The following is a 26,015-nucleotide window of genomic DNA, read 5'->3' as shown; positions in this document are numbered from 1 at the left end:
CCTGTAGGAGACTCTTGTGGGCCTTCGCCTCTGTGTGTCCCATAGATCTATCGGTATTGACCCTCAGGATGGATTGCTGGCAGCTCCCCGGCATTGACGAGCATGTCAAGCCACCATCATGTCCCTGGGCCACTGGTGAATTACAAGGCTGTGAATTGCCTTTCTTTCAGCACAAAGTGTGGGGATTAAAAGCTTGGTCCTTGGAGAGAGGGTCTTGGGTTTGAGCGGTGCCCTCCTCACTTGCAAGCTGTGTGACCTTGGTAATGTACTAAACCCTACAGGCCTGAATCCTTCACGTATGAGGCATTGGCGGCGATGACCCTGCCCTCATAGGGTCTCTTTTGAGGATCACACGAGATGAAGCTTGAAGGGTGCGTGGCCTGGTGCCTGGTTACTGCTCAGTAGATGTGACCACCAGCTTGTTGTTGTTCAGTTGCTCAGTCGTGTCTCTTTGCGACCCCGTGACTGTAGCCCACCAGGCCCCTCTGTTTATGGGGTTTCCCAGGCAAGAACTGGAGTAGGCTGCCATTTTCTTCTCCAGGGTATCTTCCCGACCCAGGGATCGAACCTGTGTTTTCTGCATTGGCGGGCAGATGCTTTACCATCTGAGCCACTAGGGAAGCCTTGTGACAGCCAGCCCTGTTGTTTTTCTCATGGTCCCGGTTCCAGGACCATCAGGGAAGACCGCCTGGGGAGTAAGGGCACGGTCTGTCATCTTGCCAGCCTGTGTAGTAACCCTGTGGTGTAAAGAGGGAAGGTAAGGTGACGGTCCAGGGAGGGGGTGGCCTTTCCTCTGGATATCCAGGCTTACATCTGCTCACATGCTGCTGCGTCAGAGGACTGTCTTGTTAAGCATGTGAGAGGCCTGGGCTCCTCCCGCCTTGGTGGGCACCTGTTCTGTTCCCATCGGTAAAAACCGTCTGCCAGAACCCAGAGTCATGGCTGTTTTCCTGAGCATGAGTGGGAGGGAGAGGAACCCACAAGCCGTAGCCTTGTAGGAGCTCCTGAAGCGGCTGGGCTGCTCCCCTTCCTTGCCTCCCATCCCTGTCCTTCCCTGATCCCTGGGAGGGTTTTCAGAACCTTCCAGCCAGGCCTAGTTCCAGAAGAGTCAGGGGCAAGTTGGGCATCTGTCTTGTCAGTAAAGCCCTCCAGGGCATTCTGGTGCTTACCCCAGTTAAGAGCCATTGCCAGGAAGAAGTTGTAACCCACCGTGAAGAAACTCTCCCGTGAAGGCAACTGATGCCCAGAGAAGGCAGTGCAGACTGGGCACAGGCCCATGGCGTTCTGATGGTGCAGGGACCGGAGTGCAGGTCTCCCGGCTCCTGTCCGAGGGATTTTTCCTGCCACCACACTCATTCTTTTACCATATTTGCTGCTTCTCGTGGTGGGTCAGAAATAGCCCAGACCTGGGGAGCCTACACTCCCGCGGGAGCCCAGCCCTGCCGTGGTCCTTAACTGCAGGGAAAGCTTTTCTGGAAGGAAAGCCAAGGGAGGCTTGGGATTCCAGGCTGCGACCTGCTCCATCACTGCTCCTTGCATCATGCTGGCGAGGCTGCCCCCTCGGAGCCGGTGCCTCCCCGCCCAGCAGGCTGATTCAGCGTGTGCATACAGCCGCCCGCTGCCAGGAGAGCCCGGGGCCACCGCTGGCTCCTGGTCCCTTATGAGCGCCTGGGTTCCTGCCAGAGGTGGCAGCCGCTGCGGCACAGCCACTCGCGGACTGAAGCTGCGTCCACCTGAACAAGGAGTTGGGGGTGCTCACTCTCTGCGCAGCCGAACATCAGAGTACAGCTTCAGCTGGCCCTCCGTCACTGCCGTTCCTGCATCCTACACGCCACAGGGCCTCTAGTCTGTAGTGTTTACCTTTGGGGAAAGAAATCCGCATATTTGACCTGAACCGGAGCAGGTCACATCTGTGTTGCTCAGGGATCAACTTAATCCTAATATAATCCTAACGCTTTAACATCAGACGCTCCTCCACTGCTGAAACCCGTGAGCTGTTTGGGTTCCACGTACCGCCTCATCCATCCCCCAACAGCCCCAGTGGTAGGTGGTGGCAGTGGTTTTGTTTTACAGGTGAAGGAACCGAGGCTCAGAGAAGTTAGGCAACTTACCTGAGGTCACACAGCCCATAAACAACACAGATGGAATTTGAACTCAAGGTGTTCAGATGTGCAGGGCCTGCGCTGTTACCCACTTATTTCTCACAATAAGTGAGCTTTATTCCTGCCTTCGCAGCCTGGGCTGTGGCAAGGACACCTTATGGGACCCCAGAGCCTGATCCCATAAGCAGCAGTCTCGCAAACAGATGTTTTTCTCTTGACTGCAAGTGATGTCCATCGTGACGGGTGGGTTTCCAGATCAAACTTGAGCTCGTGCGTTGTGATTGCATCTGTTAGAGTCACCACTAATTGTTCCTAAGGTCCGTTTATTCATCCTAGCACGGGTCCTGGGATGACCTGGCGTCATTGCCCATGCTGACGTTTCCCCATGGGGCCTGGACGTGGGTGTGCAGGCTCACTCAGCGTGTGCTTCCTGGCCTGCCTCTCTTGCGAGTGTCTGATGGGCAGCCCTGCTGGCATGCATCCCAGGGAGGTAGCAATGTCGTGCCTTCCTGTCCTCTCCTTTCCTCTCACTCCCATGAGACCTGCAGCATCCTAAGCCCCCTGCCTCCCCTCAGTCAGCTCTGCCTCTGCCCCTGATTTCCTTCCCTGTGATGGCAGGTGGAGGGCAGGGTGGCTTCAGACTTCCCCTGAAGAATTCTCCGGTATCCTCAACGTCACCCCTGCTCCCCAACCACGAAGGTGAGGTCACCTCGTTCCCCACTCTGCACTGACAGGGACCCCACCACTGCTTAGAGGAACCTCCGAAAATTCAAGGATTGTGACCTCAGTTGGATTCTTACTCTTTCTTTCTTTTTTTTTTGAGCCACACCGCATGGCTTGTGGGATCTTAGTTCCTTGGCCGGGGATCGAGCCCACACCCCGGCAGTGAAAGAGCAGCTTAACTGCTGGACCATCAGGAAACACCCTGGGCTCTTATTCTTAATTCTTCCATCCTTTCTTCAAAGAGGTTGTTCGAAAATGCTGATGTGATCTAGGCTCTGCCCTGCTCGAGACCCTCAGGGGGCCTCAGCACCCTCAAGGAGGGCCGCCTGTTGTCTGCGTCTGACTCAGTCTTGGGTTTTGTCCTCCACCCGGCAGAATCCCCAGCCTCTCCAGCACCTCCAGACCTGGGTGCCTGCTCCTCCCAAGCGTCCTCTTGGCTCGACCTCTCCACTCTCACTCCCTCCTGAGCCGCAGGCAGGCCTCTGCTTGGACGCCACCTCCTTTGGGAATCCTGACCCCCCCACCCCCTGCCGCGTCCTGTCCCCTTGGTCTGCCTCGGGAGCCCTTCATTGGGGGTGGCCATGGCAACCATGCATGTCCCGGCACGGCACCTTGAAATCCAGGAATAGAAACACGCCGCTTCTCCCGATGGGTTCTTGCGGAAGCAAAGGCAGGAGTTTCATTTGCCAGGATCTATTTCACCAAGGAAAATTGAGAAGAGACTTCTAAAGCATTTCCATCATTTAAATGGTCCGATTGTTGGTGCCATTCTTTCTCAGTTACTCACAATGAAGCGGATTAAACGTCCAAATGTAGGAGCGATTTGCTTCTGTGGAAGGGCCCCAGGTCTCAGAGGCCACCTGGATTAGTGGGGCAGAGAGCAGCACGAGCTGGCCGTCTATTGACCGCCCCTGGCGTGAACAGGTTCGCGTGCATGCACAGGAGGAACACTGATTCACACAAACGTGCAGAGTTTTAAATCTGGTGACACAGAAGTCATTTGGCACTTCTTGGTTTCAACATCTTGTCCTCAGTGAAACGTCTCCTGTCCTGCAGGTGGGCGTGGGGGTGGAGGGGGAGTCCCTGACCCCACCCCACACTGCCGGGGTCTCTGTGGGCCGGGCGTGGTGAGGGGGTGGCCCTGATCCAGCGCCTCTCCTTCCCTGAGGACGGAAACCACTGCCCCTGGGGCAGGCTCCACAGTCACCGCTGCATCCCAGGGCCCGGCCTAGAGTCAGCGTAGATGAAAAAGGACAGAGAACCAGAGAGACTTAATAACAGCAGGACCACGAGAGGGATTGCTCGATAAGAAAGCTCTGGTTTATCTGCCTCCTTCATTTAGCTCCTTCAGATGCTACATGAGTGCGTGAGTCCATCGCGCTGTAGACACGGGTGTCAGAGCCTCTCAGTTTGGGGCGTTAGAATTGCCCAGGTCTGAACCTCATTTGCCCACTCGGTTTCTCAGAGCAGTCTCTTAACGGATACTGTTAGTTGGTGATCACCTTGAAGGTTAATTTAGGATTTCAGGAATCTCTTTGGGAACCTAAGCTCAACTGCCCCCACCCCGCCCCGACTAATCACGAGCCAGAGGAGGGAGACAGGGGAAGTCAATCCGTCACCATCCACAGTTCCATTCCTAAAGGGAACCAGTAATTAAATGCTGTTAAGCAAAATTAATTTGCCTCCTGCCGGAAGGTTGATGATGAATGAAAGGCTTGCTAATCGGAGAGGGAGCCAGGCTACCCTCTGTGGTCATCAATATTTCATGGCCGTTGGTGGTGGCAGGAAGTTAGCTGTTCCTGGCTCCCTGACCTTGAGCGCTCTTGGAGGTAGGACAAAGCTGGGGAGGTCGTTTTTAAAGGGCTTTGTTATAAGACACAGTGAAAACCTAAGTGAAATTTGCAATACACACTCATGGGTTAATTGGATTTACACCCTCAGTTAGCTGGAGAGTCCCCTGAGACCATTCCTAGTGGAGTTGCAGCTCTGTAGCCACAGTGGCAGAGCTGAAATGTTTAATGATGGCTTTGTGGGTTGGAAGAGTTGGGATTTATAGTGTCTGCTAATTTCTGTGGTGTCACTATCCTCCCAGGAAGGCCATTTAAAGCTTCTGAACCCAGGACGGGGAGGAGCGCTGTTTTGCTGGAGCTGGGGGCGCCAGCCTGCTGCCCCCACGATTCCCAGATCCTGCCTGGAGATAGGGGGAGACCCTGGCAGGCTTCATGTCCAGAACCACAGAGGTGCCCCCAGGTGGCGCCCCCATCTGCGTTAGCCTCGGCCCCTGGACCTCGAGTGTGCTTGCTGGTGACGAGCTTTAAAAATGAGAACAGCAGCAGCCTCTCATGGTGTTGTCTTCTTCTCCCCAGCTGCTATTAACTTGGCGAAGCTGAAACTTTTCAGACATTACTACGTCCTGGTGAGTAAAAAATTCCTAAGTCTGTGAATAAGATCAATTCGAGGAATAGAGCTGATGAACTAGCTCCCGGGAGCTGTGGGGATTTCATTGAACAAAACCAAGCAGTGGCTGTAGACATGGGGAATTAAGTGTCTGAGCACTCACTACTAGGCTTTGGTTCTGAACCTGGCTTTACACACTCAGAAAAGTAACGCACGCTTGATATCTTTTAAATGCAGGATGATAGGAACACAGCGAAAGCCATTTATGACCCTGAACCTTCTGCTCCTTCCCTTTTCTTACTCCTCCCCCAGGTATTAACGGTTAACAGTTCAGTCATTGTTTCTCTAGATTCTTTTCTAGGCAAACGCCATGCATAGCTGTTCCTTTAACTTTTTTAAAAAATTGGCTTACAAAATTGGGATCATGTCTAAAAACATGACTGAAATGAACACGAAAAGTCCATATAAGCGTACCACCAGAAGAACTTGCTGTAAAATATTAGGCTCATAGATTCCTGGAATGTGTAAGCTATGGGTCTCCTAGAATTTTGCTCCCCTACGCCCAGACAAAAGCTTCAGAGTCGTTTTCATCTGTGGTTTTTCCACTGACCGTCACTCTGCACGGTCCCTTCCCCGTAAGCCTGTCTGCCCTGGGCACAGCCCAGCAAGCTGTTCGCTCCCCGTGGGTCTGCATGTTGAATCCTTGTCATGCCCTTCCTTACTAGGGTACTTAGGATGACTGGTCCTTCCTCTGACTGTAGACCTCTAACATTCACAGGATCTCCTGAAGAGACTAAAAGCCAGTGTTTTCCCTGTATGGTTTTATTTTGCTGTTATTGCTGGAAAACATTTCTCAAAGCCTGGGACTAAAATACTGTTACCCTTTAGGGCTGGAAATCAGCGGGTTATATACGAGATTTTATTTTCTTGGGCTCCAAAGTCACTGCAGACAGTGACTATAATCATGAAATTAAAAGACGCTTATTCCTTGAAAGGAAATTTTACACACCTAGATAGCTTATTAAAAAGCAGAGACATCACTTTGTTGACTAAGGTCCATCAAAGCTGTGGTTTTTCCAGTAGTCATCTATGGATGTGAGAGTTGGACCATAAAGAAGACTGAGCACCGAAGAATTGATGCTTTTGAATTGTGGTGCTGGAGAAGACTCTTGAGAGAGTCACTTGGACTGCAAGGAGATCAAACCCGTCAATCCTTTAGGAAATCAACCCTGAATATTCACTGCAAGGAAGGATGCTGAAGCTCTAATACTTTGGCCACCTGATGCGAAGAGCTGACTCATTGGAAAAGACCCTGATGCTGGGAAAGATTGAGGGCAGGAGGAGAAGGGGCCACAGAGGATGAAATGGTTGGATGGCATCACCAACTCACTGAACATAGGTTTGAGCAAACTCCGGGAGATAGTGAAGGGAAGCTGAGCATGCTGCAGTCCACGGAATCACAAAGAGTTGGACATGACTTAACAACTCAACAACACTACCACCAAAAATGTATGAGAATTTGGTGAGAAGGAGGTTGCTCAGGAGTTAAGAGCAAAGTATCCTGTCCATGGGAGTGACTGTTACCAATCAATATCTTAGTCACCTAGAGAAAAAGAGGAAATCCTCTCAAGTAGTGGAGAGTTTCTCTCTCTGCTGATTTATTAATTAGCACTGTAAGTGTCAAATAATTTTCTTCAGGTAACTGCTTTCCCCTTAGCAGACTGTTAGAAGAAAGCAGTGCTGTGATTTCTGCTTTGACTTTGTTCTTGCCTCTCTGTTCCTCATTAGATCGTATGTTACATATACTTCACCAGGATTATTGCATTTCTCCTCAAACTCGCTGTTCCGTTCCAGTGGAAGTGGCTGTACCAGGTATGCTGCTCAGGGGACAGTGCCAGGGAACTTGTGTCTGAGCAGGAAGTCTCGGAGTAACTTGAGATGGTTCCAGATTTATTTGGCAGTGGCCACTAAGACCGTCTGTCTCTTCTCGTGTATAGTTAAGATGTGTTTGTCCAGGAAAGCTGCTGGATTACATGAGAAATCTGGAATTGATTTAGTTTTCAATTTTAAAAGTCCTTGAAGAGAAAAAAACCCCAGGCAGAGAAAGCCTTGCCCAGTATAATTCAAACCTCAATGAAATGGGGCCCTATCCTTCAGTAATAGGGCTTAGAATAGCTTAGAATCCAGACCTCCCTTCTTCTTGTCCATTGTTGTTATTATTTCAATAATAAAGTTATCTTTGCAGTATATTAGAGCTAGTTTAACTACTGGTTAGTCACCAAATGATTTAGAGACTATTATTTGGAAGCTCTCACTTGGTGCTTTGGACATTGTAGGGAAATGTATGTATATAATGAGCTCTTCAAAGATGCCAGTGAAGACTTAAAACAAGGACTCTCAAATGTCCTCTCTGGGAAGAAGTGAAAGTCGCTCAGTCATGTCCAACGCTTTGCGACCCCATGAACTATACAGTCAGTGGAATTCTCTAGGACAGAATACTGGAGTGGGTAGCCTTTCCCTTCTCCAAGGGATCTTCCCAGTCCAGGGATTGAACCTGCAGGGATTGAATCTCCCACATGGCAGGTGGATTCTTTACCATCTGAGCCACAAGGGAAGCCCTCTCTAGGCAGAAGGCTTCAGCAAGTCCCCTAAGGAACATGGTCCCCAACGGTCAGCTTTGGCGTTTGAGTGACTGATCAGTGAGCGGTGGGTTATTGGGGACAGGGGAGACTGTTTGTTTGGTTCCACTGCTTTCTGAAGAACAGTATTCTAATCCCTTTACGTGGGGATGGTTTTAAAATTCGCAGCTCCTGGATGAAATGGCCACGCTGGTGTTCTTTGTTCTCACGGGGTATAAGTTCCGTCCAGCTTCAGACAACCCCTATCTACAACTTTCTCAGGAAGAAGATGACTTGGAAATGGAATCTGTGTAAGAATCTCCTTTCTTCCCTCCCCTCCCTTGCCCCTACCTCACTGAGAGCAGCGTGGTGTGAACGGGAGCAGCTGCTCTCTGCAGATTATTGCTTCAGAGGTGGTCCCTCTATGTTTAGGTGCAAGAGATGGACACTCAGGCCCCAGGCTTTTGTATTCAGGTTGAGGTCCAGTATCTGCCAGGCATCACTTAGTCTTCAGGAGAAGTAGAACTTGCCATCCTCTGAGGCATTCTTGGAGCCTGCTGCCAGCAACTTAGCAGCAAGAACTTGGGGATATCCTTGGCCTGTTGAGAACTTTTGGGGATGGATAGCCCCACTTCCCATTGGGCCTGCCGGTGGAAGCTCAGGTTTGACAGTGTAATCATCCAAGTCATCTTTAAGTCTGCTAATGATCCTCGCACGTCCTTCGTCGTCAGATGACTTGATGGCTTTTCACAGCTAGCACAGTGACTTGACCTATATCTGAGCTGTAAAAAGAGCTTTTCTGAGTCACAGGCTAAGTGACTCTAGGGTCCTGTTTTCCGGGAAGGGGCAGTCATTTTCTAGAGAAGTGAATAGTGATTGAGAATATTTGTTTGTAAACTGATGAACTCTGATGGGCCAGGTCAGCAGCTGTGTTTGATAACGCACCTGCGGCTGAGTTCCTACCTCCCTGTCCACCCTTTGAAGTGTGTGGCCTCTAGCACAGGTGGCCTTTTCTCTCTTCCCAATTCAGAGGCTGAGCCTTGACCCACGGCAGGCTCCGCTGGGCTGGCGGGCAAGTCGGGCAGCGTGGGATGCGCTCAGCTCCTCTGTGGAAATAGTAATTGGAAGCAGAACCTGCTTCTGGGCCCCAAACACCAGCTTCCTGTTGTGCAGAGGAAGAAACCCCTGTTAGAGAAAGTGGAGGGGAGCGCAGGGGGACCGCCCGATATGCCTTTTCCAGAAGTAACGGAATCCGAGCCGGGACCGCTGGCTGAAAAGGCACAAGTGAGGGCCCATCTGGAGTGCAGCATGCGTGTGTGCTTCGTTGCTCAGCTGTGTCTGCCTCTTTGCAAGCCCTGTGGACTGCAGTCTGCCAGGCTCGTCTGTCTAGGGGTCTCCAGATAAGAGTACTGCAGTGGGTTGCCACGCCTTCCTGCAGGGAATCTTTCTGACCCAGGGATCGCACCCGCGTCTCATATCTCTTGTGTTGGCAGGCGGGTTCTATACCACTAGCACCACCTGGGAAGCCGAGAGCTAAGTATACATTTGTTTTTTGCTGTAACTTGTTCGGGACCACATTTTACAGAGCGCCTCTTCCTGCTGGGTTTCTTTTCAGAAACTCCCCTGCCCTCCTCCCTCCACCTGCATCTTGCTGTTGCCCCTCCTCTTTCAGTACAGGCTTCAGAGCATCCCGCATCCCCCACCCCACCCGGGTAGAGGTGGTTCCTCGTCCTGAGCCGTCATCAAGCCTGCGTCCTGGCACTCCCATCCTGTATGTCTGGGGTGGCTCTGCATGTCCACCTGAAAGACTGTCCGTTCTGCTGGGCACTGGGCCCCCTGAGAGCACCAGTTCCAGCTTGACCGCTCTCTGTCCTCACCCCAGGCCTGTCATGATGGAGGAAACGTGGTTTTCTCAGTTGGGCCACCATGTGGTGAGGAATATTTCCTTAGGGAAAGCAAGGAAGCAAAGGCTGTCCTAAGCCTGCCGTCTGAGCCGTCCCTGGGTTGTGATGCCTGGTGCCCTGCCCTCAGCATCCGCACGTGTTGAGCTCCGCCTTCTTAACATGGTGCGGCAGCCACAGAACCAACACTTGACACTCACCAGCAGCCTCTGCAGGAATCCCTCGGTTCCCGCAAGAACCGCCTCCCGGTCTTGGCTTTACCAGAAGTACAGATAACCCAGAAGAAAAGCCCAGCCCTGGGGAGGACTGCATGACCCTGAGGCAGCAACATGACAACAGAAGAGAAGGGAGAACCTTCTTTTCTCACTCTGTATGAGATCGTTTCTCCACTGTATGATCCAGCTGGACAGACGCTAGCTGTGTCACATGTGGAGCCACTGAGTTGCCGTTTGTAGGTAACGGGACCTGGGAGTTGGGGGTGCATAGGAAGGGTCCTTGGAGAGAGTGTGCTGGGTTGGCTGGTTGAATTTTACTTCACTGATTAGGAAATTCCTCTTGGTCCACGATGGGGGACAGAGGTGCCTCATGTTTCTTAAGAGTACTTCGGAGATGCTGGGCCGGGGTGTTTGTTTTTAAGGCTCTTTCGTAGAACGTTTTTAGCTTCATAACACTGAACAGAATTGAACAGAGGATGCAGATATTCCCTGCGTGTGCCTCCCACCCCACACGTGCGTAGCTTCCTCCATCGGCAGCATCCACTCCACAGGGCCCATTCCTTACAACTGATGAACCTGCGCTGACTCACCATCGTAACCGCAGCCCGTAGTTTACAGTAGGGGCCGCTCTTGGTGTTGCGCACTCTCCGGCTTTGGACAGACCTGTACCGCCGGTATAGAGGTGTACGGCGTCGCTGCAGCGCCCAGAAGTCCCCCCGGGCTCCGCCGACCAGGGGGAGCTCGTGTCTGCTCGGTATTCCCTGCGGTGGAGCCGTGAACATGGAGAGCCTCAGGCTCTGTCTGGCTCCCACTTTGTGAGGCAGGAGGCTGGCCTCTCCTGGACTCCACCTCCTCAAGGGATGTCGTGATTCACTCCCGGTCTCTGTAACGGTCAAAGAGTCTTTGGGCCCAGAAGGTTCCTCAAAACCCGTGGTTCTGTCCCAGGTCTCAGAGGTGAGCCACTGTGGCTGTTTAGTATAAAGTGTCTACAGCTGATTAGCTTTTTTTTTCCCCCCCAGAATGTTAGTTATGACACAGATAATGATGTCATAATTGTGACTAGTTTTATATATATTTATATATAAAACATAGAACTTTGTGACAGGAAGAGAGAGAGATTAACGTTGGTTGTGCTAACAGCTGACACGCCGTGACTCAGCACGGCGGAGCACCTGGCTGCCCGTCATGACAGTTCTGGGAAGTCAGGATGTGTGTATCCTGCAGCGCAAGGGGGAGGGTCACGTGACCAGGCGCGCTCACAGGGCTCAGCTCGCCGAGCAGGCCAGGATTTGAACCCGGGTCTGTCCTACTTCAGAGCCAACACCCCGTAGCCCTAGGTGGCGCTGGGCTGCAGTGAGCGCAGCCTTTTACTCAAAGACTGAGGTTTCCCTCGTTGGTGTTTTTTTCCCTCACTCAGAGTGACGACGTCAGGGGTGATGGAGAATATGAAGAAAGTCAAGAAGGTGACCAATGGCTCGGTGGAGCCGCAGGGCGACTGGGAAGGTAGCGCGTGACGGAGCGGCTCGGAGGGGCGAGGGCAGAGACTTCTAATTTATTCGCAGTCCGGTTGGTCAGCGGGAGCGTCGGCCCCTCGCGACGGCGACACCGCAGAGCTCTCGGCTGGAGCCAAGCGCCACGGAGACCCAGCTTCTCACTCTTTTCTGGACACCTGGTGCGCGCTGGTGACAGGCAGCTCGCATTCTCCTTCAGGTGGGAGTGGCGGGGAGGGAGTGTAAGAGGAGGCAGGGAAAGGAAGCCTTTGTTTTTAATTTCTATTTCCGCTTTTTAATTGGGGAGCTCTTCAGGGAGATGCAGTTGTGACCCAGTGTGTAGCAGGGAGTGCTGGCAGATGGGGGACCCCGCCGGCCCGGGAAGGGTCTTCAGGTGGTGAGCTGCTGTCGAGAGGGGGCTCAGGGACTCACAGAGAAGGCCGGGGTGGGGGCGGGGGGCAAGTGTCACTGCATCTTCAGGGAGAAAACAGATGAGGTTATTTTACAAAGAAAATCGAGACTCAGTGTAGCATGAGGAGCCTGCCCCGGGGTTCTTGGCCCTGAGTCTCACCCCAGACCTTCGTCCTGAATTCTGAAAGTGACCAGGGGCAGCGGTTGTCTGAGGGCCGTGGTGTCACCGTCCGTCAGGGTCCTGCTCGTGGCAAACGGTTTCCTGCCTGATGGGTGGACAGAACTGTGTTCTTAAGCTCGAAAAGCCGCCTCTGCTGGGATTTCCCTGGCTTCCCCAACAGCTCAGGGCAGCGCCGTCTCTGGCGGCCCTGTGCGCTCCTCTCTCAGCTGCCCCTGCCCTGTGTGATCAGAAGCGGAGGAATGGGAAGGACTTTCCTTCAGGAGCAGCTTGGGGCAGGAGGGGTCCTGTTAAAGCAAACCCTTCAGTCCAAGCAAGCTTTCCCTGTGAGCCGGGCAGGACTCAAGAATGGAGGAGCGGCGTGGACCTCGTCCCTGTGTTCCAGGAGCACGCGTGTGAAGAAGAAGGGTGTGATGAGTGGTTCTACTCTTGGGGTCTGGGGATGGGGAACCCCTTTCAGGAATCTCAGTGAGGTTCTCTTCCAAACTTGCAGAGCGTGGAGCTGAGCATGGGTGGGGACGGCACTGCCGCTCCGTTGGGAGCCGAGGTCTTTGGATAATGGGGCGAGCCCAGAAGGTCCGCCGTGACCCGGGGCGTAGCAGGGCTTGCCAGTCACCTCCTGCTAAGGCTCCGGCTGCCGGGGCCCAAGGCGGGGACTGAGACACCGCGTCAGGCACATGGGGTGCTGGCCATGCAGGTGGCTCCCAGCGCCCGCGTGTGTCAGAAGCCTGAGCCCTCCCTCACCTCCTGAGTGCCAGACGGTGACAGCGGCTGGGGGTGCTTCTTGGACCACTGGCCTGGAGGGGCCGATGAGAAGCCACAAGATTTAGGGGTGCCGCTCAGCATCCCTGGTTTAGGAACCTGAAGAGTCTCTACTGAGAAAACAGTGGTTTTCCCTTCCCTGTGCCCCTGACTGTTCCCAGCTGACCATGAGGACGCACGCGTCCCTTGTGCACTCTTTGATATCCCCCCGTGCTCTCCCGGCACGACCTCCACGGGGCTCGGTCCCAGCCCATTGTGGAGAGGAGCGAGCAGGCTGGCCTGACCCTGCCCTTCGCCTTTCCACAGATATTTTCGGGGAGGTTCGTGTGTTCGCCTGTCTTCAGGAGCCAGGAAATATGCCCTGAGTATTAGCTAAGGGACTTTCTTTTTGAGTTAACTCGGAGCCGTGCAACAGGAGAAGGAAGCGGCCTGGAGAACGGGGGCATTTTTCCAGACTCCTGTCTTCCTGTGTGTAGACGCCATCCCCACACCTCAGGAACGTGTCTCCTGCCGCGGCCCAAACCCCCTGCGGTGCTCCCCTCCGAAGGACTCGTTTGCTGTTTGTCCTGCGAGCCGCTGTCCTTGACGAGGCCGTAGACTTCTTGGCAGGAACCAAAGGTTTGAGGGACACCCCCACCTCTCCCCAGCCCCCACCCCTGCCGCCCTGAGGGTCTCCATGGAGGTGTCTTCAGTTCCTGGCCTGGAGACAGGGACGGCAGTACGTGCAGATGAGGGCGCGCGTGTGGGCAGGCCCTGGCCCCCTGCAGCCACAGGAGGGCAGGAGCCCCCCAGGCTGGACCATCTTCAAACCCCCGTGTCCCCCGCTCTGGGCGCCTCTAGGCTCACGGAAGGGCTGAGTTGGCTGCAGTGGTACGGTCCTGACCCTTCAGGAGCAGGACGGTACAGGTGAGAGAAGGTAGTGGATCCGAAGTGAAAGTCAGGCTGAAGCCTTCCTAACAAGTGGGTCGTCTGCCCGCCTCCTGTGTTGTAACTGGCAAGAAGGTTTGAAGTCAGGCCGATGAGGAAGGAAAATCAAAGCCCCAGTCCAAGACCAGGCGGTGGTAGTGCCCACGTTTCCAAAATTACTTAAGCTCTTCATCCTGTTCCATAAACCTGTGGTTGTCCCTCTGTCGCTTGGATGGCTGTGAGCAGCGCTCAGCCCTCACCCTGGAGTGACGATGCGGGGTTGGGGTCCAAAGCCAGGCCTTCTCCCCAGCAGACAGCCGCTCGCTGCGGCCTGACGGTCAGAGCCTGCGCGGCTCGTGCTGCGTGCTGTCGGAGTGGTTAAACCCTCCCTCTTAGTGTTGGAGGATCGGGCAGAGAGGATTGTGTGTGTCAGGAGTGATCAGTGGTATTTATAGCTTCGCTTCCTGCCCCTGCTCCCCGAATCTGTCTGTGAGAGACACCCTTGCCTCCTCTGAGAAACCGGCCGTGGACCAGAAGTGCCACTGGCTGCCAGATTTTAGGAGGTAAAGGGTCTGTTTTCCTTTAATAAAGTGTGTATTTTGCTAGAAAAGCACTTTTTGGACAGTAAGAACAATCACTGATCTCTCCCTTTTTTAGTTTTTGAAATCGTTGATCTCTTAATCCTAACTCTTAACAGTGGCCAGAGACTCCATTAGCCCATTTCTCCGTCCCTCGGTGCTGTAACGTTTTAGCAGCGGCGCGTACGCTGAACACACCTGGGGGCCCGTTCTCTTGTAAGGAGAAGCTTGCTCTAGTGTAAAAGATGGTTTCTCAGATCATATCCTGAGCCCAGTTTTCTTTCCAGAAACCACTCTAGAGTAAAATTTACAGGGTCCCCCCACACACACACCTTGGACATATCCAGCCAGCGAAGGCAGCACCCAGTCTCTTCATGATGCAACTCCGTGGGGCTGTCAGGGCAAGGGGTCTGCTCCCTCGTTGTGACCTCCCCACGACCCACATCCCTCTCCCTCTCCCCTCGCTCTCCCCTCCTTTTGGCCCAGGGCCGTCAGGTCCACGTGGGCTCAGCCTGGGAACACAGGCTGAAGCCCTTGGTGCATTGCATCATTTTCTGCCAGCAGCTGTGAGAAGGATGTATTTTCCAAGCTCAGGAGAATTTTATCCCGAGCACGTATGATCGCTTTCGACCGTGTGTGATGTTCTGCCCCCACATGGAAACGGATGTCTTGTTTTAGTCCTCACCGACCAAGGAGTGGTGTCACATATGCTGGTTTCCACTGTGAGTGGCTCTGGCCATCTCCCGGGGCCTGAGACAGGCTACCCCACACACCCTGCAGAGCACTGGGGCCATTGGTGCTTCCTGCTGCCCAGCAGCTGAACTTCAGAGGAGCCGGGTCGTCGCCCACCCCTCCTCCTGCCCCACACTCCACACCTCACCCTTGCTTCCCTGACCCACCCCAACCTTGAGCAGATTCGGAATTGGCTGAGTCCAGGGTGCTGTGGCCTGCGGGTTTTTCTTCTTCTTCTTCTTAAGAATTCAGTAAATTAATGGTTTTCCCACTGAAGAAGTTAAATTAGATTTTGTCTTGATACCTCTTGGTATATCAGAAACAAACCACACCAGACTTTCTAGAAGATCTGCTCCTTTACTCCGCTTTTTTCCCAGTGTTTTCAGGCAGGAGGTCTTAAGAGCTTCACCTGAGTTGATGCTAGTCCTTGTCACCTCCACCTGGAATGCAGTTATTGATTGGCAAGCTGGACACTCTCCAGCTTCCCCCAGGGTCTCTCCTCTCACCTGGCGATGCACCCGCCCACTCTGCACGGTATGTGCCTGACAGATAGTGTTTCTGGGACATGGACACGCACCTCCCCTGCGGGGCTGTGTGAAGAACGAAGCCAGGGGAGGGACAGGGAGGTGCCGGAGCCAAGATTCGCTTGTCACACCAGGGACCTTTGGGCTTCCGGCTGTTTGGGAAGGGGGTCCCTGATTAAGTCAGTAAAGGTCAAGGTCAGACAGAGAACTTAGCTCACTCCCAAGACAGCAAGCTTGTCTTGAGGCAGGGTCTGAGGTTTGGTGGTGGGCAGGCATATCAGTCAGGGAGCCAGCTGTCAGCCTTCTTAGTATTTAAGACACTCATTACAAAAGGATCCAAAAATCCTGTCTGCACAAGGGGGTTTCTTGACGCCTTAAGCAGCTTCTGCAGATCGTAAAATTGGATTTACCTGGTCATGTGACCTCAAAAGAACTCAGACACATCCAATCCAGAAAATAAGTTTCATTTGGGGGAGAAAATGTCTGTAAATATTCTTTGCTTTCCAGGTTAGTTTGGGATGCAGAGGGAGTTGTCAGTATTTTTTTTTCTTTTTTAAACGCTGATGATTATTGAAGAGTATTTATGTAAACATATAACAGGTGGGGGTTCCGATCAGGGTGATGTAGAGGGTGGATTCTCTTGCTGTGATGCAAACATGTAAAATAAAGATTCTATGGCGGAAATGTATGTTTGTGATCCGAGCAAGTCGCCAACTCCTGACTGCTGTCTCTCCACTTCCCTCTTATCATTTTTTTCTTTGTGATTTTTTGTTCATTAAATTAGTGAATGCCTCCCACTCACTCCTGCTGACAATAGTGACACCTACTAGAGAAGTTACCGTGTCTTAGCAGATCTGTGCAGCTGCTACCGAAACACAGACATGGCTGCAACTCCAGAGGCCGTGTCTTAGAACAGATGGAAGAGCAGCTGTAATTGACGAGGGTCCTGCCTGCACAGGGGTCGGGGTGCCTTCTGAGCCAGGTCCTGCGCACTGCTGCCCCTGGACGGGCTCTGACGGCAGAGACCTGGGGCAAAGCCTACACCTCGACAGGCGTAGGTCTGCCCCCTTTCGAAGCTGGTTATCCCACGTCAGAATCCAAACAATCCAGACTGCCCTGGTGGTCCAGTGGTTAAGAATCCGCCTGCCAGTGGCAGGGGACACAGCTTCCATCCCTAGTCTGGGAAGATTCCACGTGCCTCGGGTGACTAAGCCCAGGGGCCATAAGTACCGAGCCTGCACTCTGGAGCCCTCGAGCTGCAATTACTGAAGCCCGCACACCTAGAGCCGGCGCTCGGTAGCAAGAGAAGCCACTGCATTGAGAAGCCCTGTACAGTGAAGAGTAGCCTCCACTTGGCACAGCTAGGAAAAGCTCGCACACAGCAGTAATGACCCAGTACAGCCCCAAATAAAAAAAATTTTTTTAAGAAGAAAAATCAGAGGAAGTCATCTAATCCCAAACTCCTTATTTTACTAGAAATGTTTTAAATGGAGGTTTAACTTACATACAGTAAAATTTACCTTTCAGACATACAGTTGGAAGAGTTTTAACGTGTATAAGCAGCTCCAGCCTCTCCTTTAACTGAGATGTAACATTTCCATGACCCCATAAAGTCCCCTGTGCCCCTTCTCGGTCCACACCACCCCCTCTGCACAGCTGCCACAGACACTGCTCTGATGTCTACGCCATTGTCTGGTCTATTCTGGAAGGTCGCGTGCGTGGGATCCCGCTTCAGTGTATGGCTTCCTCCATGCAGGAGACGTCTATGACTTGTCCATTCAGATCCCTGGCTGTAAAGCTGCAAAAATGGGGGCCTGGACATGGTTGTGTCCACCCTCCACCTCACCCACCTGCTGAGTGTCGGAGCCAAGAGGAGAACCTGGGTCTCCTGGACTCCAGCCTTGGGGTGATGAAGGTAGAGTCACGGGCCTCAGGCACTGCTGCTGTGCTGACAGGAACGTTCGAACGACCCTCTATTCACTGTCTCACAGAAGCTCGGTATGAAGGCCTTGGGTCCTTGTCCTCTGGCCCAGATCTTCCAGTTACCGGCCATGCCTCACCCGCAGCCCCTTCCTGACTCTGCCCAGGTCTTGGGTTATTAAGGGTATCTGTGGAATGAAGCCTGAGGAGAGGGGACAGGGCGTTCTGAGAGTGGACGGCTCAGGAGTCAAATGAGGCTGTCGAGAGCGTGAGGTGCTGAGGCAGGAAGGGGACAGCTGAGGGAAGGTGCGGGAAGGACCCGGGGACTGTCTCACCCAGTGCGTCTCAGACCCGAGCAAGTGTGAGTCCCCCGGAGGGCTCGGGGCTTGTGATTCAGTAGGTCTCCAGGCCTGAGAGGCTGCATTGCTAACAAGCTCCCAGGCAGTGCCGCCTCAGCTGTGCCAGGTCACACCTCAAGAGCCCAGCTCCCTGGTTGAGACCTGCCCCAGGAGTTCACGGGGTGTGTTGAGTGCCCACCCATGCAGACTTCTGGACCCACTGCAGTGAGCTGGCATCCTCTCTGGGCCCACCTGGCAGGGTTGCAGTGGTAATCGGGTGAGGAGGGTACAGGCAGGGGCTGGTGTGCCAGCTGAACCACTCCCCTCCATTGGAACAAGGAGGCTTCCTCCTCCCCAGTTAGAATCACAGGCATCTGAGTTGACTACACATGAGCTTCACAGGCTGCAGAAGACACTACCTGGACCCTCTATCTCAGGGTGCCACTCAGGGCCAGGAAGGCCTGTGCCGGTGGGTCTGAGCTGCCTTCTGGTTTCTCTAATGAGTTGGTCAAACAGGGCTGACCCAGATCTGCTGGCCAAGAGCAGCCCACTGCCCCCAGGAGCCCGTGGAGTCCTCCTGGTGCCCACGTGGGCTGCTTCCCTGTGGCAGCCGCCTCCTCTGGATGCCCTTCCCTTCCCCGGAATCCGTCAGGTCAGCAGGTGGAGAGCTGCACAGTCCCTCAGGCTGTGCAACAACGTGGCTGCTAAGCGGGGTGAGAAAGCGCTGACTTCCCGAAGACCCGCAGACCCGAGCCGTCCCCGGCTCGAGCTGCGTGCCCAGCGGGCACTGCTGAACATCCATCCAGCCCTCATGCTGGTCTGGCCCTGCACATGGGGAGCAGCTGCCTGCGTGGTTTGGGGGCTGGATTTTATGGGGTCGTGCCCCTTGCAGGAACCGCACCCTACACCAGTCCTTCCCAGTTGCCAGGGATGCTGACCTTCATAAAAACAGAGGGAACTGCTCGTGAGAACGTGCAGAGCTGAGCTTGAATCTCTGCATCAGTCGTCCTCGATCATGTGTGCAGCAGGCGTCTCGTTCAGGCCTTGGGCTCTAGTCTTCCTGGCTCGATCAGGGGCTGAAAGCACCTAATACCCTGGTGTTTGCAGAACTAGAATATAAGCAGTCTGGCTCCCGCTGCCTGATGAGAGAGCAGTGGCGGGGATGGGATGCATGGGACAGAGTTGAGCACATCACCGTTGCCCTTACTTCCTCCCCTCTTCCCTCCCGCCCTTTCCAGTTTAATTGACCCCTTCCCACCAGCAGTACAGCTTGTTCAAGTTTTTCCCCAAACACTTGGGGAAATAAACTAAAAACTAAGTCTCCCCAGGCTAAGCAGCCCCCACCCCCCACTTACAGGGCAAGCTTCTTAGGTCTTCTTTCCCACCCAGGCACAGTGTTCAAGAAGCTGCCGGCCGATACAGGAGGTGCGGGTTCGATCCCTGGGTCAGGAAGATGCCCTGGAGAAGGAAATGGCTACCCATCCCCGTATTCTTGCCTGGAAAATGCCATGGACGGGAGCCTGGTGGGCTACAGTCCGTGGGGTCACAAATGAATCAGATGCGACTGAGCGTGTGCACAGACGCACGCATGCACGCCCACCTCAGTGCAGTCTGGGTTCCATTGGCCGAAGTCTCCTGCAGTCTTTGAGGCTGGGTTACTACCTGCTGTGACTTCAGCAGCTTCCGGCACCGTGGGACCCTCCCCCGGGAGGCTTCATCCCCAGCTTTCTTCTCCAGCTGCCTGGCCACAGCTGGCTTCCTGCGTCCATCCGTTTGGTGCTGGCTTCTCTGCCACTGCTCAGCTGTCTTCCCGCTCTCTGACACCCGGGATTTTATTTCCAGCCTAGAGCTGCCCTGAGCTACTAATGGCTTATTCAGCTGCCTCTGGAACTGGTGGCTTTTTTTGGTTTGTTTGTTTCTCGCTTACCTCGTGGCTTATGGAACTTTTTTGTTCCCCGACAGGGATTGAACCCAGGTACTTGGCATAAAGAGTGCTAAGTCCTAGCCACTAGACTGCCAGGAATTAATTCCCTTCCTTCCGCTTGTTTTAAAGGCACTTCAAAGCCACACTTTCAAAATGAAACTACCATGACACCACCTACCCCTAATCCTGGTAAATGTGATCCAGGCCAAAAACTTAGGGCCTTACCCTTTTTTGTTGTTCATTTAAAAACATTTTATCAGCATATAGTTGATTTACAATGTTGTATTCATTTCAGGTGTACAGCAAAGTGAATCAGTTATACATACACACACATCCACCCTTTTTAAGATTCTTTTCCCATAGAGGCCATTATAGAGTGCTGAGGAGTATTCCCTGTTACCTACAATGGCACCCCACTACAGTGCTCTTGCCTGGAAAATCCCATGGACGGAGGAGTCTGGTAGGCTGCAGTCCATGGGGTCGCTAAGAGTCAGACTCGACTGAGCGACTTCACTTATGGACCTTATCCTTGACAATTCCTTTCCTCCCACCCCATCCCAGTCCTGTGGCTCAAGCCCACCCATTTCTTTTTCCCCACTTTGCCAGGCCAGCCCCACACACCTGTCACCTGGATTACAACATCAGCTGCTGCCTTGCGGCTGGTGGCCTGGCTTCCAGTCTTGCCCCACCCGCAGGCTTTGCCACAGTGACTGCCTGCTGTGTAAAGCATGGAGATGCAAAAGCAAGCAAGGACGATGCAAGGTCAATATGCAAAGGTCAACTCTTTCTATACACTTGGAATGAACAGTCCATACAATGAAAGTAAAACATTTCCATTTACAATAGCATCAAAAAGAATAAAACAGACAAATTTAACAGATGTGTAAAATTTATACTCTGAAAGCATTGAAAGAAATTAGTGAAAGTCACTCGGTCATGGCCGACTCTTTGACCCCATGGACTAGGCAGTCTGTGTAATTCTCTGCGCCAGAATACTGGAGTGGGTTCTCTTCCGCAGGGGATCTTCCCAACCCAGGGACTGAACCCAGGTCTCCCACACTGCAGGTGGATTCTTTACCAGCTGAGCCACCAGGGAAGCTCTGAAAGAAATTAAAGACGATTTAAAAAGAATCCCTTGGACAGCAAGGTGATCCAACCAATCCATCCTAAAGCAAACCAGTCCTGCGTATTCATTGGAAGGACTGATGCTGAAGCTGAAACTCCAGTACTTTGGCCACCTGATGTGAAGAACTGACTCATTGGAAAAGACCCTGATGCTGGGAAAGATTGAAGGCAGGAGGACAAGGGGATGACAGAGAGAGGATGAGATGGTTGGATGGCATCACCGACTTGATGGACAGGAGTTTGAGCAAGCTCTGGGAGTTGGTGATGGACAGGGAAGCCTGGCGTGCCGCAGTCTATGGAGTCGCAGAGAGTCGGACATGGCTGGAGCGACTGAGCTGAACTGAAATAAATAGAAAGCAATCTCATACTCATGGATCAGGAAACAATATTGTTAAAGAGGACAATACTCCCCAAATTGATCTTAGAATTCAATGTAATCCCTACCCAAATCCCAGGAGCTTTCTTTGCAGAAGTTCACAATTTGTTCTTCAAATTCATCTGCAAATGTGAGGAATTCATGGTAGCAGAATCTGCCTGCAATGCAGGAGACCGGAGTTCAATCCCTGGGTTAGGAAGATACCCTGGAGAAGGGAATGGCTACCCACTCCAGTATTCTTGCTTGGAGAATTCTATGGACAGGGAGGCCTGGCAAGTTATAGTCCAAGGAGTCACAAAGAATGGGACACAACTGAGTGACTAACACTTTCATAGTAGCCAGAACAATCTTGAAAAAAAACAAAGCTGATGGACTCCCATTTCTCAGTTTCAAAGCATACACAAAGCTGTCATGATCAAGAGAATGTGGGTGGCATGGATATGAGCATGAATGTATAGCTCAATAATATAAAATAGGAAGTCCTGAAATGAACCCGAGCATTTATGACAAGGGTGCCAAGACCATTCAATTCAGTCTGAAAAGGATCTTTTTCCCTCCCCAACCAATGGTGCTAAGGAAAACTGGACATTCACATGTAGAAAGTAAGTTTGTAACCTTACCTCACACCATATACCCAAATTACCTCAATGGATCATACCTTTGAAGCTATAAAACTCTTACAAGAGCACATGGGGTAAATCTTTATGATCTTGTAATTAGGCAATTGTTTCTTACATATGACACCAAAGACAAGCAATAAAGAAAAGGTAAACTGGAGTTGATGCAAATTAAAACTTACGAGCTTCAAAGGGCATCATCAAGAAACTGAAAAGACAGCCTGAATATTTGCAAATCGTATATCTGAGAATGGTCTTGTTTCCAGGATGTATGAAGAACTCATATGACTCAATAAAAAGGTAACCCATTTTTTAAATGTGCAAAAGATCTGAATAGGTGTTTGGCTTCACATAATAATTTCATTGTTCATTTATGACATGTCTCAGAATTTCATTCCTTTTTAAGGCTGGGTAATATTCCATTTTATATACATACTCACACATACCATATTTTGTTTATCCATTCATCCAAGATTGTCGGGAGAAATATCAATAACCTCAGATATGCAGATGACACCACCCTTATGGCAGAAAGTGAAGAGGAACTAAAGAGCCTCTTGATGAAAGTGAAAGAGGAGAGTGAAAAAGTTGGCTTAAAGCTCAACATTCAGAAAACGAAGACCATGGCATCCGGTCCCATCACTTCATGACAAATAGATGGGGAAACAATGGAAACAGTGGCTGACTTTATTTCTCTGGGCTCCAAAATCACTGCAGATGGTGATTGCAGCCATGAAATTAAAAGACGCTTACTCCTTGGAAGGAAAGTTATGACCAACCTAGACAGCATATTGAAAAGCAGAGACATTACTTTGTCAACAAAGGTCCATCTAGTCAAAGCTATGGTTTTTCCAGTGGTCATGTATGGATGTGAGAGTTGGACTGTGAAGAAAGCTGAGCACCAAAGAATTGATGCTTGTGAACTGTGGTGTTGGAGAAGACTCTTGAGAGTCCCTTGGACAGCAAGATCCAACCAGTCCATCCTAAAGGAGATCAGTCCTGGGTGTTCATTGGAAGGACTGATGCTGAAGCTGAAACTCCAACCCTTTGGCCATCTGATGCGAAGAGCTGACTCATTTGAAAAGACCCTGACGCTGGGAAAGATTGAAAGCAAGAGGAGAAGGGGACAACAGAGGATGAAATAGTTGGATGGCATCACTGACTCAATGGACATGAGTTTGAGTAAACTTTGGGAGTTGGTGATGGACAGGGAGGCCTAGAGTGCTGCAGTCCATGGGGTCGCAAAGAGTCGGACATGACTGAGCAACTGAAGTGAACATAATCAGACTGCACCCAGATCTGTGTATTGGGTCACATCAGTGTATCGATAATTACAGCACAAAGGAGGGATGTGAGGGACTTTGCCTGCTGCCTCTCACACTTTTATCTCCTCTTCTCTATCCCATACTGGAACCCCAGGTTTCTCAGACTTGTGGTGTGGGTGAGACTGACCCCATACTCCCAGCTCTAGCCTTGAAGCTCTCAACTAGTTTAGACTGATCAGCACATCTCTTGTCTCCCCACCCCACCACATAGATTGGTTGGCAGGGGAGGAAGGTCACTTTCAGCAGGATGCAAACACCAAGTGGGCCGCCTAAACTGCCACCTGCAGCAGGTTCGAGAACCTTCCAGCAATGGTCCCAGTGCTGAGGATGCAGAGCCAGAAATGGAGAGGGGAAACCCAGATCCTCTCCGAGCCTGTACACCTGGATCAAGCCTTGCCTGAAGGCAGATCCTGCTGGATTCCTGAGTTACATGGGTCAATAAAGTTCCCTTTATGCTTTAGCCCGTTTCGTTGTTGTTCAGTCAGTCATGTCTGGCTCTTTGCGACCCCATGAACCAAAGCATGCCAGGCTTCCCTGTCCTTCACCATCTCCCAGAGCTTGTTCAAACTCATGTCCATTGAGTTGGTGATGCCATCCTACCATCTCATCCTCTGCCGCCCCCTTCTCCTTTTGCCCTCAGTCTTTCCCAGCATCAGGGTCTTTTCCAGTGAGTCGACTCTGCATCAGGTGGCCAAAGTATTGGAGTTTCAGGTTCAGCATCAGTCCTTCCGATGAATATTCAAGGTTGATTTCCTTTAGGATTGACTGGTTTGATCTTTAAAACTGATTTCCTTGGTTTTGAGATGAAGCTCGTTTACCCCTTCTGGAATTCGCATGCAGGCTAGTTTGCCCACACTGCATATCGGTGGCCCTCAGTAGTGGGACTCCTACCTTAGCCTGGTCCAGGCTAAATGGGTCCATAAAACCCATTAGCAGGTGGCCTCATGGATTTTCAATCATCTTACCTCCCAGTGACAAGTCTCTCCAGGCCCCTATGAACCACTGTTAGCACAGAGCATCCAGAGGCCATGCCAGGTGATTCAGACAGAATTATTAACAAGGCTTTATTTACTCTTCCAGAGCGGCATGCCGGGAAACCCAGCCACGCGGCAGACCAGGGAGAACCTTGGGCCACACGGGCAGTCAGGGGCCAAGTCCTTACAGGGCCTCCCCTGCCACCCCTTAGACTGTGCTGACTTCCACAGTCTTCCAGGCTAAGGGCCAAACCTCGCCCTTGGAGACAAGTCACCCCCGAGCCGGCAGCCCATTTGGAAGGAGCTGAAAGTGACACCTCCCTTTCTCTCTGGTTTGCTGCCTTCAGTGTCCCCAGGCCCCAGGCTCCAGGGGCTCTCTGACTCTGGCAGGTTCCTGCCGTCAGCTGGGTGTTGGCAGGTGTCCTTCAAGTAGAGAGACGGGGCAGAGAACCACAAGAAGCAGCAGCTGCTGGGCTAGGCAGGAGGAGAGAGAGGCCACTTCCATGGACCCATGGGTCTTTTCTGCCCTCCCGCCCCTAGCCTGGGAGCCAGCCAGCTGCCAGCGATGTGGTGCTTGGGTGGGTGTGTTGCTGGATGCTGTCTCGGAGTGGAGGTGGGGGGAGGAGGGATGTCCCCACCCCATATTTAACCCACTGGGGCTTGGCAGGGGCGGGCTGGATGTCAGCCCTAGAAGCAGCTGGGAGTCAGGGGGAGCAGAGGCCATTCTCTTATAAATGAAGGTGCAGAGAGATGTGGGGTGAGGAGCCAGAAAAGACAGTTCTAGAGCTCTACCTCCAAGCTCTCGGCCCTGTGCCCCCACCTCCCAGAGTGGCTGGTCCCACGTCCTAATATATGGCATTCTGCCTCTCTGTTCCCAGAATCCAAAGACCTCCTATGACCCCCACCTGCCCCGCCCAGTGGGTTGGGCTTTGAAGGGCAGGCAAGGACCCTGTGCTGGGCATAGAGCCCTGGGTCAGGCATCCTCGGCCAGCGGTCAGTGAGGGAATGTGGCGGGGGGAGAGGGCGCATGGTCTGCACATTGACGTGTTAGTGATGGCCCAGCGGCCGCGGAGACTGAGGGCTTTCAAGGTGCACAGCTGATGATCGTCCGCTGCTTGCTGGACCCCAAGAGGTGATGTCAGTCAGCCTCCCCAAAACGTCAGAGGCCAAGCAGATGCAGCCCTCCTGGCCCCCCAGAGGTTTTGGAGGAAGAGGCTTTGCAGAGGTGGCGGTGCTCCCTTACTCATGCCTCAATGCGTGCGTGCATGCCAAGTCGCTTTGGTCGTGTTGGACTCTTTGTGACCCCATGGACTGTAGCCCACCAGGCTCCTCTGTCCATGGGATTTTCCAAGCAAGAATACTGGAGTGGATTGCCATTCCCTTCTCCAGTGGATCTTCTCAACCCAGGGGTCGAACCCGGGTCTGCTGCATTGCAGGCACATTCTTTACCATTTGAGCTACAGGGGTGACCTACCATGCCTTAGCAGGTAGTCTCAAATCATGTGGATGCCCTGCCTTCTGCCAGCATTGGTGGGCCCTAAAGCCAAACAGTTACAGAAGATGGGTTCAGCAGAGCACACATGTCTTTGTACTCAGATTTCAGGATTTTTAAAATTTTTATTTATTTTTAAATGTACTTATTTTTAATTGAAGGATAATTAATTTTATCCTCATCCTTATTGCTTTTATCTTTTATCCAACACAATTATAATTGTGTTGGTTTCTGCCTAGCATCAACATGAATGGGCCATAGATGTACCTACGGCCCCTCTCTCTCAAACCTCCCCCCACCCCCCACTCCATCCCGCCGCTCTGAGTTGTTTCAGAGCCCCCTGGTTGAATTCCCAGATTTCAGAAAGTTTCTGTACCACATAGTGAA

The 26,015-nt window shown here is 52.3% G+C and overlaps 1 protein-coding gene across 3 annotated transcripts in view; it reads left to right on the top strand.

Annotated features, from left to right (window-relative positions):
- Window positions 1-16,221, top strand: part of GPR107 (G protein-coupled receptor 107) — a 57,865-nt gene extending 41,644 nt beyond the window's left edge. Inside the window, exons 15-19 of one of the 3 annotated variants that reach the window (XR_011255447.1) lie at window positions 5,192-5,241; window positions 7,011-7,094; window positions 8,030-8,151; window positions 11,374-11,628; window positions 13,104-16,221. Coding sequence is in view for 1 of the 3 variants with exons in the window: in XM_069582172.1 (XP_069438273.1) it covers window positions 5,192-5,241; window positions 7,011-7,094; window positions 8,030-8,151; window positions 11,374-11,470 (353 nt within the window). In the remaining 2 variants the exon portion in view is untranslated. Of the gene's footprint in view, window positions 1-5,191; window positions 5,242-7,010; window positions 7,095-8,029; window positions 8,152-11,373 lie in introns of all 3 variants that reach the window. The other 2 variants (XR_011255446.1, XM_069582172.1) reach the window with 2 other exon arrangements.
- Window positions 16,222-26,015: the final 9,794 nt, after the last annotated feature.

Source organism: Ovis canadensis, chromosome 3 (assembly GCF_042477335.2).
Source record: "Ovis canadensis isolate MfBH-ARS-UI-01 breed Bighorn chromosome 3, ARS-UI_OviCan_v2, whole genome shotgun sequence".
Classification (NCBI taxonomy): domain Eukaryota; kingdom Metazoa; phylum Chordata; class Mammalia; order Artiodactyla; family Bovidae; genus Ovis; species Ovis canadensis.
The sequence above is the reverse complement of the archived record's forward strand: the minus strand, read 5'-3'. Positions and strand labels throughout refer to the sequence as shown.